Below are 17,628 nucleotides of genomic sequence, written 5' to 3'. Positions count from 1 at the left end.
TATCTGTCATCTGTTTGGAACAAATTATATTTCCCACACTCCTGTATTGACATTCTGGTATAGCTCTGAAACTCAGCAATGACTCCCAGCTAAAATATATGCACAATAAATGGATTTTTCATGAGTGCAAGAGGCCCAAGGCATTACCTGGGTCTACCTTCAAGCAATTCTCATGGAATGGGCCTACCACTATGGGTCAAAGAATGGATGCTTATTTTCTAAAGCATGCAACATCCCTTTTACGCCCTGCAGAGTAGCAGTCATTTCCATCTGATTTAGTCATTTTTTACAAGAGTGGGAATGTTGTAAATATCCACCTGAGGAGAGGGAGGTCCCAGACACAGCTATGGAAGGTGTGCCTGAAGCGTTTCTGCGATGACTCTTTGCAAGGTCCTCAGAAGTGCTTTCAATGGTAGCTAAACTCATGGAATTTTCAAAACAATACTCCTGCCCACAAAATAAAAATGAAAAAAAAACAACACCATTATACTGACTTTAATTTACTTTAAAATACTCCCATATCAATATACTTCAGTATAAACACATTTGTATGTATTACTTTAAGAGGAGCTAATTAACATTTGGAGGACTCTCATAGGAGTCCATATAACTCCAAAACATATTATCAAAATTTACTATCTAAAATATATAGTGTGTGAAGGTTTGTTACTTAACACAAAATATGTTAGAGATAATTTTTCATTGGCAAAATTATTGAGTGTTCTAATATATAGTTAGCAAGAAAGATGATACAGATACATCCAATCTTGGATGAACTATGTCTAAGAATCTGGCACATTTCACACATTTAGAGTAGTTCTAGGGCCTAGAAATCTGGTCATATATTTGTCTCCACTGTAAACACACCCTACTTTCAGCCATCCCTTACCTCCTTACCTTCTCCATCCCTATTTAACAGAAGATCATATCACCTTTTCCATCTAGAAGGCCGGCTGATCAGAATATGGCTGATTACATCTATGTTGGAATAAAACTTTCGTGTAAGAGGTTATCAAAGCTCATAAAAATTTGAAGAGTGGGAACTTCCTCCGCTTACAGGAACAGGTGATTTTTCTTGTGTGTGTGTCTGCTTGCTAATAACTGCTTGTACTCGTGGCAGAATTCGGCCTGAGACTTGCTTTTGCTGTAACGTGTGATAAAGGAAAACTCTTCCCAATTTTGCCTATGCCCATAAATAAAGGCTTGACTGCTGTATCACCCTAAACCTGCTTGAGCATTAAACTAATTTTGGACATTCGGGGAACTGGGCCAAGGTTAAATGTCCAGGCAAATGACACCATGGTGTGGCAACGATCAAACCTGAAAGGTATCTTTTAATTGCCCCCACTGTAAACAATCAAAAGGTGCCTTTTAAAGTCTTACAGGATTTGGAAGGAATTCTGTTCTTATTGCTGTATAACTAGTCCCCACATTAGACATACAGGGAGACTTTGATGAACTCACTAATCAATTCAGCTTTGATGTGGACTATTTTTTATTTTTAATGATTCTTCAACACATAATACCTGTAAGCAGAAGGTTTATAGCACCCAATTCCTCTAATTGCCATAGACTACCAACATTTATCAAAGACTATGAGAGAGGCCAAATGAATAAATTAGTTTAAGTTGGTTCTCAATATCTTATTTTCAAAAAGTTGTTCACCACATGGAGCCTTTAGTGGCAATTATGTCAATGGCAAAATTTCCAACAGGCATCCTGGGAGTATTGTTAATACTGAGCACCAATGGTCCAATTAATGTTGTATAGTCATTAACATGTAACACACACTCTGAAGGTTCTGAATGCCAAACCTAAAATTCACAAGTTGCATCACAGCAGAGACCAGGTCAGAGACTTTCATATTCTAAAGGTTTTCCATTTTAAAAACTTACTTCCCACATGGTAAAGTAGAAAAGGACAGTGAAACAAAGTTATGCTGATAAATGAGAGAAATTAAGAAATTGTTACCTGGATCATCACCTAACTCTATATACATCTACCCTTCATCATGAAAGAGCAAATGTCCTTCATAAACTACTGTGCTGTCTTACGTTTATTCAACAAAAAAGATTTCTCTTTGACTCTCTTTCGCTGTTATTCAATTGAGTGCTAGAATGCAAAAGTGAAATAGACATAGGAACTGCCTATATATATGTACACTCAACTCTATTATGGGGAACTTCTGTTGGGGAAATCTAGGTGTTGTTTAAGAAAGAAATAAGCATGTAGAAGCTGTTAGTTTTGAAGGTATTAGCAAATGACAAAAGTGACTTTCTTCCTCTAACAATCCCAAATGGTACTTGGAAAGATAATCCTTGTTTTGAGAACAAACTCAACTAACTTATTGGTCATTGGACTGATAGTCAGCTGCTACCCACTGGTGCATCTGTGCCAGCTGTTAAAAATTTTTAAATACTTTTGTTGGTAACCAGCACTATTTCCAGTCTGCCTGCCCAACCCCATACCCCCAACACCGCTCCACAACCCCAGCTCTGGCCCCAATTGGGGTTAATTCATGGCATGGCAGGGCCCTGCCCCAATGTCTGCTCTGATAGCTCAGTACCCCTGCCATACCAGTTGCTAAGTATTTTGAATATCAGTCCTTATTAGGCTGCCAAAGAAGTGAGTAAGATCATCAACTATCCATGCACTTTTCTGGCTATTGAGCAGAATCTGCTTGTTGAGTTTAGCATAAATATTTATGAAATTTTAAATGTGCCTTTTATCTGATCAGTAAGTACAATTTAGACTCTAAGTGTTTGAATAAATTTATTATTATTATTATTATTATTCAGTCTGTCTGAATGCCTTTTGGCTCTTCCTTCAAAATATATACAGAATCTGACTGCTTCTCACCACTTCCACTGCCATCTCCCTGTTCTAAGGCCCCATCATTTCTTGCCTGAAATCTTGGAGTGGTTCCCTAACTAGTCTTTTGGCTTCCACCATTGTTCCCCTACAGCTGGCTCTCAGCACAGTCCTAAGATCCTGCTTAAGCAGAAGCCAGATATGTCATTCCTCTGCTCAAAACCTTACAACTGCTTCCCTCCCCTATCTTATTCAGAGTTAAAGCCAAAATCCATACCGTGGCCCTATCTGGTATTATTACCTCTCTGAACTCATTTCCCAGTACTCCTCCCTTCATTTATTCACCATAGTCACACTGGCCTCCTTGTTCTTCCTTAAACACACCAGGCACACTCTCACCTCAAGGCCTTTGCACTGGCTGTTGTCCCAGAGGTATTAAAATGTTTTAAAAATTGGTTAAGAAAGAGCACTGACCATTCAAAATGGAGGCCAGCTGTGAGTAAGTGGGAACAGCCTTCGTCATTTGTACCTGCTGAATATCAGTGCTGTCCCTGCCTGGAAGAACATCTTCCCCTAGATACCTGCATGGCTAATTCCTTCACTTCCTGTAAGTCTTTGATCAAGTATCACCTTGTATTTGATGCCCATTCTGATTTCTCTAATACAAATTGTTCTTGGTCCTATTCCCCTTAAGCTGAACAACTTTTTTCAACAGCACTTATCACCTTCTAATATATTAGATTACCAGCTCCATGGGGGCATTTTTGTCTGTTTTATTCACTGCTATATTCCCTGTACCTGGATCGGTGCATAGGAGACCATCATGAAATATGGGCTGAACCAAAGAATTGTGGTTCTTATATAAGGATTTCTTAAATATAGAAGCCAGCTATTTGCATGTTGATTACTGTTTAATCTAAAAGTATAGTACACGCTAATTCATTCCAAGAATGACTCCCAACAAAATACTTAATTAAGGAACACACTTTCCAAGTATTCTCTCCATTTTCTTCCCTAAAAGTGTCCCTTAGAATAGAAAAACAATACAATGTGTAATGTATTATATGCATATATGTATATATGATATGAAATTTAAGCTTTCAATATATTTTGATGCTTTATAGTGGATGCATAGAAAATAAAACTATAAAAATATTTCAAGGTTCTATTATTCCTGACTTAAATCGGTTTAGAAAAATTTTAACACAGTCAACTTGTGAATATCTGCTCTGAGAAGTAGCATGGATGATGAAAATCAGAGACTTCTAAAAATTGTTTCAATCATTTAGCAGTTTAGACTCCCATCATACAAATACTACCTTTGAGCCTGGTCCTGCCCTTTCCTTCTAGCTTTGGGCTTTCTGCCAGGAGATAAGGACGCAGGAGGTTCAGTCTTGATTTAAAAAAAAAAAAAAACTTCTACTATTAAGCGGTGTAAACAACATGCTCTGAAATATGCAAAGCTCAAACCCAGCTGTGCCACTGTGGTGAGGTCAAGTCCCAGAGGCACTTACTCTACTGCCGACCGAGGTCATGTTGCGTGTGCTTGGGGCCGGTGACCTTTGAGTGACTGGGGTCATGCCACTGTTCCGACTGCTCTTAGGGGTGCCAAGACCAGCCTCCTGGCCACTGAAATCTGACAAACCAGTGCTTCCCCTAAGTGAGAAAGCATATTATGAATTTAACATGGAAACAGAGCAGCAGCCAAAGGGAGGTAAGGAAAAAGTTACAAGAGAAACAATGAGAACAATACATGTGAACCATATGAAGTATACGAGAGCCACACCAGGACCAATCAGCAACTATCATGTCTTCTTCCTCCTCGAAGATCTTCAGGGGCTCATTAGGTTCAATAGCATTAGCTTTACTCCAAGATCCTTGGAATTGAGCTTTACTCTACCTTTCCAACTTTATTTCCCACTGCTCACCAGCATTCTTCCAGCTGGATTCAGGATCCTTAAGGTTCTCTCAATTCAACATGCTCGTTTCCAACCCCTAAGGGTGTTTCTCACTTTCTCCCCACCTGATATGCCCACTCTCTATCTGTTCAAATCTTCGCCATGCTTCAAGGCCCAGATGAAGTCCAGCCTTCCACAGCAGGCCTTTTCTGTCAAGCACATGCCTTGTCAATCTCTGCTCTACTCAGTTCTTATTGACTTTGCCAAACTATTTAACACTTTACTGTTTGGCTCCCTAATTGATCCATATATGTTGGCCTTGATGCCCCTTTCAACTGTGAGATCTTTGAGGACAGAGTTCATGTCATATTTACAGTGATATCACCAACACCTTCATAGTGCTTTGGTGGCAAAGAAGCCACTCGGTACATGTTTGATCTAGGATTAGGAATTGTATTTTATTTCTCCGTGTTGTTTTAGTCTCTGACTCAGGGTACACATTTAATAAATATGGCGTAAAAGTAATGACATTTGTTAAATGGGCTTGAACCATTTTCATGTTTGCTGAAAATGATTCAAATCCATTCAATAATGATTAATGAAAAACAGTTCCTGTCCTTGAGGTGATCACAATTTTCTCATTAAATGGAACTTCATAAGTTAACAGAAGTTCTGGCAAATTAGAGTTCAAGAGAAGTGTTTGTTCTTATTTTATTCTTTACCCTCAGTGACCTCAATATATGCTAAACAGTAAAATATAAGCCCTTATGAGTTTCACTCTATCAGAAACTATTTTAACAAGTCATAAGTGCATCTATAATGCTACACATCTATTGGTAAAGCCCAACAGCAATAGTTCATGGTGATTATGACTTATATTTGAGCCAATCAAAGGAGAGACTAAAAGAAATAAAGGAAGGTGTGTTTTTAAAAAGAATGTTTGAATGTGCATGTGTCATTACCAGAAGACAAACCTAGTAGAAGAAAGAGTGGGTAGTGATCTCTGGAGCTGTCAACCACACCTGGTAAGTTTTTTTGAGGTTCTGCACCAGAGAAGCCACCAAAATCAAATAGGCTCTGATAGACACTTCCAGCCACCACCACCACCAACCACCCTCAATATTCATACAAACAGCAGCTGCAGTTACTGAGTACATTCTAGGTGTTTGCCACTTTCTATATCCCCAATGATTCTGTAAGAAAGGTATTAAAAGTATTCCTTTCATTAAAGATGAAGAAACTGAGCCTTGGAGAGGTTAAATAATTACTCCATACATGTGTACATACAGGAACACCATACATCCACACTGGCACACAGTTAGTACACGATGAAGTCAGGATAAAAACTGATAATTGTCTACCAATCCAAAGCCTGTAGCCATTCTAGTTCTCTTGCTGCTTACTCATCATTTCACCAAGATTGAATACATTCCATCCAGCCAGGTTATGCCTTGATAGAATGAGCTGGAGCAGATAATTGAAGGAACAGAGGGCTGGGAGTTAGTTTCTTGGGACTTGCGTAAGAGAACCATGAAAATCTTCTGGGCAGCATTTCTTTGATGTTACATAGAAAGAGTCTCTGGGTTTCTCTTTGTAGAGATGACACTGAATAAACTATAGTATTATGGACTCTGCACAGGAGGAGTCTGCAGCTGGGTCTTTTGATTCTGACAATAAAAGAACAAAATGTTGTGATTAAATAGATGTGATACAATTTGGCATTCTAAGTGCCTTGGTGATTTTCCTGAGCCATCCCATCTCAGGTCCTGTATTTCTACATTTGACAACAGTTAACCATGTCCACACCTTCCAAGTGTTCCTGCTCATCTTAAGCCATCTCTAAGACTTAGAAGGGTCTTAGAGACCCACAAAGTGATGCTGTGACCATATGTTCTCTACTCTCGGAACAATAGTACTACAAAATTATCTCTCCCTACCATTTTAGGTAAAATCTCTTCAAAAAAAGAAGAGCTGGGACTGAGTCTTGCAGAATGAGTCAAGAAGTTATGATGATAAGGACTCATGTATGTGTCTGCTTGTAGCTGTGTTGAAGGTCCTCCTAGATCCAGGGAGTTTTGAAAAAGTCTCTACCATGGTTAAGCCTTACTGAAACAAAAAATCCTACTTACGTAGAACTGTTGGCAGAAGTTGATGAATTATAGTGCTGACATTCAAGAACATATTCTGTTCTAAGGAAAGAATTCTTGTTATTGCAAGTCAACTGCTGGAAATTATTGCTGCTAGCAGCATTATCTCAAAAATAACATACATTTTCACACTTGTCCATGACATTCACTGTGAGCTTCTGAAGAATGTTTGCCTCTTATTTTGCTTCAGTCTAAGTAAAAGTTTGTCCAATGAGGCAGTTTATCATAAATATTTGGGTACCCGTTCTCTTAGATGTTATATAAAATATGAATTAAAAGGCATGACTCTTTGACACTTAGAAGCTGTCAAATAGGAAGTGAATAAAAGCTTCATCAAATCTAAATTAAAGTAATAGAAGGTTAAAGGTTAATTATGAAAGCTATCTTTGATTCAGAGATCATGTTACTGATATATAAATAAGAAATATTAGAAATCAGTGCCAACAAAACTTTAAGCTAAAATTTGGAAAAGGGGAAACTGGCAAGAAGAAAATACGCTGGTCTTGCTGTAACAGGGCCCAAAGTATGGGGATGTAACACTGACTAGGGAGCTTGGAGATTCTGGTTTACTTGAAAGACACATTTCCTAGGGCCCAGGGTAGGAAAGCGTCTCATCTACCTTTCTATAGCTCATGAAATATCTTTTAAAAGCCTTCCATTTTGTTTTCTCTAATCTCTTGTTGGCTTAAAACCTTGATAATGGCTTCCCAGATATGTCCATTTCTGGGTAAAGGATCCTAGGATAAGGGGCAGAGACTCCAATTAAATGAGTTGCCTTTCTAGTTTACATAACAGTCTCTCTCTTTTCCTTTTATATGCAATAGCTTTTTTTCTACTTTATCAAAACATTAAAAAAAGATTTCAAATGAAAAAAAAAACCACAAAGGAATAAGAAAAACAAAATAACCTAAAATAGCTGCATTGCTTCCAACATGTTCCTACCATACCCAAGAAAATTTGCAAACCATAACCATTCCTAAGCATTTCCATAACATTGAGATTACCCTCAATAGCTTATGTGTTTTTATTAGATTATTGCATAATAGTCTCTTGAGAGTTGTTGGCTGGAAATAATTTCCGAGAATCCAACCTACCCCAAGTGGGCTGATGCTGTTGGGCCAGTACTTGCATGGTTAAATGAGTGTTCCCCTAAGGCAGCTCACCCAAAAGGCAGCATTAATCTGAGACATATTAAAGCCTACTGTATCAGTGAAGCTAGTGTGTACTATGACGCAGAGAGAATGCATGGTATTCTTTTTGAAATTTATGAATTTCCCTAGCTTCATTTAGTTATTTCAGATCTGAAATGAATATGTAGAAAAGACAGGCAAGTGAAGTTTTAGTTAGAAAGTGAAGTGAACCTGCTAAATGGGAAAGAGGTGTTAAAAAATGAGAAAGTAAAGGGAAAGAAGTTAAATGTAGCTCAACCTTTGTGTTGAGTCCTTGGTAGTCCCTAAATGCTATGTCTTTCCCAACAGTCTTATGTGAGATGAGTGGGGTTTACCCTTGGCTGCACAAAAGAACCATTTGGGGAACTTTTAAAAATCCCCATGCCCATACCATATCCAGACAAATCACATCAGAATCTCTGGGGGTAGGACCCAAGCATTCGCATTTAAAAAATCTCCACATGCTAGAGAGCAGCACTCTCCCAGCAAGTGAATATAGCTCAGCTGAGCTCCAACCAGGGTTTTAATTAACAAATGTGGACTGCTCAATACAAGATATGAATACCCAACAAGCAGACAGAGGCTTTTGGTGACAATTGAACTTGGAGAGCCAGAGGGTGGCCGCGGACTGGCCCTGAAGGGAGCTTTCTGTCCCTTTTTCAGCTCAGTGGAGAAAGCCTCAGCCATCTTCAGTTCCCAGCACTCTGACCCAGACAAGGGTGGAGATAGCACAGGCAGAGAGTTTATTCAAATGTAAATGACCTCGCCCTAGTGTGTGCATTTTCCCTAGGAGGAAGAAGGTGGTGCCAAGCTCTACTACCCGCCTTCCATTCAAAACCAGACCCCAGAGCCTGGGGGAAAACAGCCACGGGCCACACCTCCTTACACTAGTCAGGAGCTACAGGCTGACAGGTGCCACCTGCTGGGCAGAAAGCACAGTGACGTGAAGCCTCACAGGGTGCATCAATCTTCTAAGACAAACCCTCAGGGAGATGTGATACTATTGCCTCCTGCTGAGGCCTGAGCCCATTCTGGTCTGGGAAAACCTGATTGGGGTAACCAAGAAAATCAGATGCCTAGACAACAGAAAACTACAACCTACACTAAGGAAAACAAAGTTATGGCCCAGTCAAAGGAACAAACTTACACTTCAACTGAGATACAGGAATTTAAATAACTAATGCTAAAGCAATTAAAAGAGTTTAGGGAAGATATGGCAAAAGGGAGGAAGCATATAATGAAAACACTGGGCATACATACGGTAGAAATTGAAAGTTTGAAAAAACAACTGACAGACTCTATGGAAATGAAAAGCACAACACAAGAGATGAAAGACACAATGGAAACATACACCAGCAGATCTCAAGAGGCAGAAGAAAACACTCAGGAACTGGAGAACAAGGCACCTGAAAGCCTACACACAAAAGAACTGATAGAGAAAAGAATGGAAAAATATGAGCAACGTCTCCAGGAACTTAAGGACAAAATGAAAAGCAATAATGTACATGTCACTGGTGTCCCAGAAGGAGAAGAGAAGAGAAAAGGGGCAAAAGCAATAATAGAAGAAATAATCAATGAAAATTTCCCATCTCTTACAAAAGACATAAAATTACAGATCCAAGAAGTACAGCGTACCCAAACAGAATAGATCTGAATAGGCCTGTGCCACAACACTTAATAATCAGATTATCAAATGTCAAAGACAAAGAGAGAATTTTGAAATCAGCAAGAGAAAAGAGATCCATCACATACAAAGGAAGCTTGATAAGACTATGTTCAGATTTCTCAGCAGAAACCATGGAGGCAAGAAGGAAGTGGTGTGATATATTTAAGATACTGAAAGAGAAAAACCATCAACCAAGAATCCTATAACCAGCAAAACCATCCTTCAAAAAAGAGGGAGAGTTTAATATGTTCTCTGACAAGCAGACAATGAGAGAGTTTGTGAACAAGATACCTGCTCTACAGGAAACACTAAAGGAAGTACTGCAGACAGAAAGGAAAAGACAGGAGTGAGAAGTTTGGAAAACAATTTTGGGAGATAGTAGCACAATGTAAACACACTGAACAAAGATGACTATGCGTATGGTTAAAAGAGGAAGGTTAGGATCATGTGGGACACCAGAAGGAAAGAGGAAAGATAAAGACTGAGACTGTATAACTCAGTGAAACCTACAGTGCTCAACAATTGTGATAAAAGGTACAAATATGTTTTTACATGAAATAGAACAAATGAATGTCAACATTTCAAGGTGTTAAAAATAAGGTGGAATTGGAAATATGATCAATGCAAACTAGAGACTATAATTAATAGAAACATTGTATTATGCTTCCTTTAATATAACAAAGGCAATATACCAAAACTAAATGCATATGGGGGGGTGGGGAATAGGGGAAGGGTATGGGACTCCCGGCATTGGTGATGTTGTCTGACTCTTTATTCTACTTTAGGTTAATGCTATCTTTCCTTTTGTTGCTTTCTAGCTATCAAGTTTTGTTTTTGTTTGTTTGTTTCTCTTTCTCTTTTTCTTTTGCCTCTCTGCCTTCTTTGACTCTTCCTCCATCTTTGTGGAAGAAGTATCCTTATATAGAGAGTGGCGATGGTGCTCAATACATAAATACGTGACTATACAGGGAACCAATGATTGTTTACTTAGGACAGAATGTATAGTGTTTGAACAAAACCATCTTAAAAGAAATGGGTTGATGGAGAAACTTTGAGGACACTGTGTTGAGTGAAGTAAGACAGACACATAAGGACTAATATTGCAGGGTCTCACTGATATGAACTAAGTACAATATGTAAACTCATAGACATGAAATATAAGTTACCAGGATATAGAATGAGGCTAAAGAAGGGGGAGCAGTTGCTTAGTATGAGCAGAATGTTCAACTAGGGTGAACTTAAACATTTGGAGGTGGACAGAGGTGATGGTAGCGCGTTGTAAGAATAACTACCAGTGCTGAATGGTGTGTGAAGGTGGTGGAAAGGGGAAGCTCAGAGTCATATATGTCACCAGAAGGAAAGTTGGAGTTTAAAAGATGGGAATGTATAAAACAGTGAATCTTGTGGTGGACAATGTCTGTGATTAACTGTACAAATATTAGAAATCCTTCTCATGAACAAGAACAAATGTATGACACTAAAACTAGAAGTTAATAATAGAGGGGCATATAGGAAAAAAATATATACCTATTGCAAACTATATACTACAGTTAGTAGTATTTTAACATTCTTTCATCAACAGTAACAAATGTACTATACCAAAACTATGAATCAACAATGGAAGGGGGGGATGGTTAGGGGTATGGGAGGATTTGAGTTTCCTTTTTTTGTCTTTATTTCTTGTCTGGAGTAATGAAAATGTTCTAAAAATTTAAAACAAATTAATTGTTGTGATGGATGCACAGCTGTATGATGGTACCATGGGCAACTGACTGTACACTCTGGATCTTTGGATAGTTGTATGGTATCTGAACAATCTCAAGAAAAACTAAAAAAAAAATAAAAAAAAAACTTAATCAGAAAAAAAAATCTCCACAGGTGATTCCAATATGCAGCCAAGGTTGAGAACCAATGGGCTACAGTTTCTTTCTAGGATATTATGTTGCTTATAAGAAGAAAGTTACCAAGGTAGCCAAAACCATCACATCCTGGTCCAACTTACCCCTCCATCTCATCTCTTGTATTCTACACTTCAATTTTTACCCTCTGAAAACCCTGAACTATTTGTTTCCCAGTACACACAAGGTTGCTTTATGCCTCTTTTCCTTCGTACTTTCTATTTCCTCTGTCTAGGATGTTCTTCCTACCTTTTTTTTATCTGGCCGTGTCCTCCTCACTCCTTAAAAGCTGCTTACAGGTCATCTCCATGAAACTTCCATGGATCCTCTGGATGGGTAAATGCTTGTCTTTGGTTTTCCCCCAGCACACAGAACATCTTTCTATCATGGTACTTACCATGTTGTCTTGAAATTATTTGTTTACTTATCTCAGTCTTCCCTGCTAAACTGGAAGTTCATGAAGGGGTAGAACATTATCATTGTCCAAGAACCTCTACATTTACTATTTGACTTCTGGAACAAGGTCAATAATGTTGGCAGAACTGTGTATCAAATTTATTTGTATAAATAGTATGCATAAGCCACATAATACATATTGGGTAACACTGAATAGAAAAGACATTTGTTACATTAGAGAAGGGGAAAACATTATACTTAATTCAAAGAAATAGAACATGCTGAGGCAGTGAATCCAGGGGACTCAACTGGAGAAATAGACAAAACAGCAAGGAGACATACAGTCATTTGACCACAAAAATAAGGCAAATCAAGAACCCAGTTGGATTTCAACCCAAATGTAGTGTGGAGTGTCTGGATGAACTACTGAGCCCACATACCTCTTCCTGCTATTGACATTATGATGAGGAAAGCCACATGTATATGAAATAAATAGAAATCAGGGGCTAAGCAATTGGTGATCTCACAAACTCCACCTTTGGAGTAGATATGAGAGAAGCTTGGGAGGAAAAATTGTTTCAGATACTGTCAGTGCCCTGCCCATTTTCCCTAAGCACTCACCTTTACCTGCAGAATATTGCTTACTAGGAACACTCACAACTCTCTGTTTGAGGGCTCTTTCTGACTACAGGAGCACATAGGTCACCTATATAGATTGAGCCAGAAGTGCCAGAGATTTAGTGCCCTAGAAGCAGCTCTCAATCAGTGATGAACAGGGAGTTGTGTACATTTACCCCAGGGTCCCCATCCCTTGGTCATAGAACTGACGCATGTTCTACACTGTTTTCTAGAGTTGCCAAGTGAGATTGAACTATAGTTGCCACCGTGGTAAATAATTTCATAACACACCCTTTTTGGTTCCTTCTTTTCCCTGCCTCACTTTTCCACTCCTCTATCTTTGTCGTCTAAGAACACATCCTAAATAAATTACTTGCTCTTGAATCTTTACTTCAGGGTTTGCTTCTAGGGTAACCCAAATTAAGATGGGTGTGTACGGTGGGTGTGATGGCTAAGTTCATGTGTCAACTTGGCCAGGTTATAGTGTTCAGTTGTTTGATCAAGCGAACACTGGCCTGATTGATATTGTGATATTTCATGGGTTTAAATAATCAATAAGATGATTGTATTTATGGCTGATTACATGTTTAACCAACTAAGCAGAGTTCCTTCAACAATGAGAGAAGTTTCAGCCAGTCAATTGAAGGCCTTACAAGGAGAACTGTCATAGTCAAAAGGAAGAATTTCCATCCCTACTTCAGCCAGCCAGATTCTCCCAAGGAATATATTGAAAACCTTCATCAGAGTTCCCAGCCTGTGGCCTGCCTCATAGAATTTGGACTCACCCATCCACACAGTCATGTGAATCAATTCCTATAATATATGTCATAATATTTACATAATCTCTTTCTATATATTTATCTCCTGTTGGTTCTGTTTCCCTGGAGAACCCTGACTAATACAGTCAGCAAATAATGAGGTTATAAGGGTTGTTTTTGAGTTATAAATAGAAGTTTCCAGCTCACGAATTTCATGGCAACCCCAAACCACTTGTTTCTCCCGCTCATGTGGTCACAGTCCAAGTAAATTAAGTATTCTGGTACCCTCAGAGTTCTTCACCTGCTCTATCATGTGCCATTGCTTCATAGAGGTAATATTCACTCTTCTTGGGCCCCTGTGGGTTTGTGAATTGCTTTAGGCTGTTAGCATTTGTAACAGCTTGTGGTTTTGGTCACCCATCCCTTGCTGCCACTAAGGAGGACTGAACTCGGCCAAAGTGGGTTAAAAAAGGAAGAAAGAGGTATTAGCAGCACCAGCCAAATGAAGCAGAGGCCCAGGGAAAAGGTGAAAGTAATTTCCCTTTGGAAGACAATCCTTGCAGCCTTTATTCATTAGAGTCACAGAACTATCACAACTATGATTATGGAATAAAATTACAGACTTTCAATGATATGCTATAAATTTGAACAATTCTTTCAGCTTGATAAGGAAAGGAGTTTGCTAAGTGCATTAGCAACTAGCTATATTGAGTTTTATCTAATACACTAAACATACCACTGGTTGAGTTTGTGGCTGTGGTCCTGACTCAGAGTCAGAACAGTCCTCCCTTGTTATATTCAAATTATTAGTAAAAGGATGCTGCTTAATTGGCTTAATCACTTTTCCTTTATGTTTTCTAGGGAACAGGCATACCTCATTTTATTACACTTTGCCTTATTATCCTTTGCGTTTTTTTTACAGATTGAAGGTTTGTGGAGACCCTGCATTGAGCAAGTCTATCAGGACTATTTTTCCAACAGCATGTGCTCATTTCATGTCCCTGTTACATTTTGGTAATTCTCACAGTATTTCAAGCTTTTTCATTATTATTATGTCTGCCATGGTGATCTGTGATCAGTGATCTTTGATGTTACCATTGTAGTTGTTTAGGGGCACCAAGAACCGTGCCCACATAAGATGGTAAACTTAATCAATAAATGTATGTTCTGACTGCTCCACCAACCAGCCTCCCTACTCCCTAAGACAAAACAATATTGAAATTAGGCCAATTAATAACCTAACAATGCCCTTTAAGTGTTCAAGTGAAAGGAAGAGTCACACATCTCTTGCTTTAAATCAAGAGCTAAAAATGATCAAGCTTAGTGATGAAGGCATGTTGAAAGCTGAGATAGGCTGAAAGCTAAGCCTCTTCTGCCAGACAGTCAGCCCAGTTTTGAATACAAAGGAAAAGTTCTTGAAGGAAATTAAAAGTGCTACTCCAATGAACATATGAATGATAAGAAAGTGAAACAGCCTTATTGCTAGCACAGGATGGTTCATGAGGCTTAAGGAAAGAAGCCATCTCCATAACATAAAAGTTCAAGGTGAAGCAGCAAGTGCTGATGTAGAAGCTGCAGCAAGTTGTCCAGAAAATCTAGCTAAGATAATTGACAAAGGTAGCTATACTAAACAACACATTTTCAATATAGACAAAACAGTCTTCTATTGGAAGATGCCATCTAGGACTTTCATTGTGAGAGAGGAGAAGTCAATGCCTGGCTTCAAAGCTTCAAAGGACAGGCTGACTCTTGTTAGGGGCTAATGCAGCTGATGACTATAAGTTGAAGCCTATGCTCATTTACCATTTTGAAAATCCTAGGGCTCTTAAGAATTATGCTAACTCTACTCTGCCTATGCTCTATAAGTGGAACAACAAAGCCTGGATGACAGCACATCTGTTTACAACATGGTTTGCTGAATATTTGAAGCCCAGTGTTGAGAACTACTGCTCATAAAAATATTCCTTTAAAAATATTACTGCTCATTGAGAATGCACCTGGTCACCCTAGAGTTCTGATGGAGAGGTTCAATGAGATGAATGCTGTTTCATCCATTCTGCAGCCTTGGATCAAGGAGTCATTTTGACTTTCAAGTTTTATTATTGAAGAGATACATTTTGTAAGGCTATAGCTGCCATAGTGATTCCTCTGATGGATCTGGGCAAAGGAAATTGAAAACCTTTTGGAAAGGATTCACCACTCTAGATACCATTAAGAACATTCATGATTCATGGTAGGAGGTCAAAATATCAACATTAACAGGAGTTTGGATGAAGTTGATTCCAACCCTCATGCATGACTTTGAGGGGTTCAAGACTTCAGAGGAGGAAGTGACTGCAGATACGGTGGAAATAGCAAGAGACCTAGAATTAGAATTGGAGCCTGAAGATGTGACTGAAATGCTGCAATATCATGATAAAATTTGAATGGATGAGGAGTTGCTTCTTATGGCTTAGCAAAGAAAGTGGTTTCTTGAGATGGAAACTACCGTTGGTGAAAATGCTGTCAATATTGTTGAAATGATAACAAAAGATTTAGAGTATTACATCTACTTTGTTGACATAGCAGTGGTAGGTTTGAGAGGATTGATGCCAATTTTGAAAGAAGTTCTTCCGTGGGTAAAATATTATCAAGCAGCATCATGTGCTACAGAGAAAGTTTTCATGAAAGGAAGAGTCAATCTATGTGACAAGCTTTAATGTTATATTGTTTTAAGAAATTGTCACAGCCACCCCGACATTCAGGAACCACCAATCTGATCAGTCAGCAGCCATCAACATCAGGGCAAGAAACTCCACCAGCAAAAAGTTTACTACTCACTGAAGGCTCAGGTGATGGTTAGCATGTTTTAGAAGTAACGTATTTTTAAATTAAGGTACATACATTGTTTTTTAGAATAATGCTATTGCACACTTAACAGACTACAGTATAGTGTAAACATAACCTTTATACACGCTGGGAAACCAAAAAATTCATGTGACTCAGCTTTATTGCAATATTTGCTTTATTGCAGTGGTCTGGAACTGAATTTGCAATATCTCCAAGGTATGCCTGTACATTGCTGTTACTCTCTCCAGATCCACTTAGATCCTTCTTATCACCTCTGTGTGCTCCTCCCTAGCTTCTAAGTGTTAATACTTGCACCTGTGATTTTCAGCTCTCGCACTGGAGCTAGAGGCCTAGAAAGAGGCAGAAATTTACATATTCCCCTCACCCCCAGAGTAGAGATGCCAGATAAAATACTAGTTTGGATATATTATGTCCCCCAAAAGACATATTCTTTAATGCAAACTTGTGGTGGCAGACTGATTAGTCTGTTGATTAGGGTGGAAATGTTTGATTAAATTATTTCCATGGAGATGTGAACCCTGACTATTCAGGATGGGTCTTAATTAAATCATTGGGATCCTACAAGAGAGCTCACAGACAGAAGGAGCTCAAAGCAGCTGAGAGAGACTTTTGGAGAGATGCTGACACTTGGAGATGTTTGGATATGCAGACAGAAGGATGTTTGTTGATGGTAAGTTAAGAGATGAAGACCAGAGTTTGCCCCAAAGAAGCTAAGAGAAACCCAGAGACACTTTGGAGAAAGACATTTTGAAACACAACTCCAGAGCAAAGGACCAGCAGACACCAGCCTCGTGCCTTTCCAGTTAATAGAGGTGTTCCAGACGCCATCAGCGTTCTTCAGTGAAGGTATCCTCTTGTTGATGCCTTAGTTTGGATATTTTTATGGTGTTAGGACTGCAAATTTGTAACTTAATAAATCCCCATTGTAAAAGCCAATCCATTTCTGGTATTTTGCATAATGGAAGCATTAACAAACCAGAACAAACACAGAACTCCAAGTTGAATTTGAATTTCATATAAACCATGAATATTTTTTTAGTATAAGTATGTCCCAAATATTGCATGGGGCATAATTATACATTAAAAAATCATTTATCTGAAATTCAATTTACCTGAGCATCTTGTGTTTTCATTTGCTAAATCCAGAAACACTATCCCAGGGGCATCCATAGTCAATGACTGACTTGTATAGCAGTGCAATTTCAGCTCCTTGAAGTGCAAAAACCCCTGAGGCATAATTTTTGCTCCAGAGCCCCCTGAAGGATCAGGCTGAGTCTAAGACTTCACCTGAAATAGGACCCTTGCTTAGCTACTTCCCCTTCTCTGTTCTCCTTCTCCTATGCTTTTACTGTATTCTCCTGGAATCGCTTCCTTAAGAAATCACTTGCTTATGAATTCTTATCTCAGGATCTGTTTC

At 38.8% G+C, this 17,628-nt stretch overlaps 1 protein-coding gene across 3 annotated transcripts in view; it reads right to left on the bottom strand.

Moving 5' to 3' along the window:
• SYTL5 (synaptotagmin like 5) overlaps window positions 1–17,628 on the bottom strand; it is a 142,220-nt gene that overhangs the window by 51,801 nt on the left and 72,791 nt on the right. For all 3 annotated transcript variants that reach the window (XM_037822512.1, XM_037822511.1, XM_037822513.1), the window contains exons 6-7: window positions 4,326–4,467; window positions 318–447 (exon numbers count right to left, since the gene is read on the bottom strand). In XM_037822512.1, coding sequence (XP_037678440.1) covers window positions 318–447; window positions 4,326–4,467 — 272 coding nt within the window. The remainder of the gene's footprint in view (window positions 1–317; window positions 448–4,325; window positions 4,468–17,628) is intronic.

Source organism: Choloepus didactylus, chromosome X (assembly GCF_015220235.1).
Source record: "Choloepus didactylus isolate mChoDid1 chromosome X, mChoDid1.pri, whole genome shotgun sequence".
Taxonomy (NCBI): domain Eukaryota; kingdom Metazoa; phylum Chordata; class Mammalia; order Pilosa; family Megalonychidae; genus Choloepus; species Choloepus didactylus.
The sequence above is the reverse complement of the archived record's forward strand: the minus strand, read 5'-3'. Positions and strand labels throughout refer to the sequence as shown.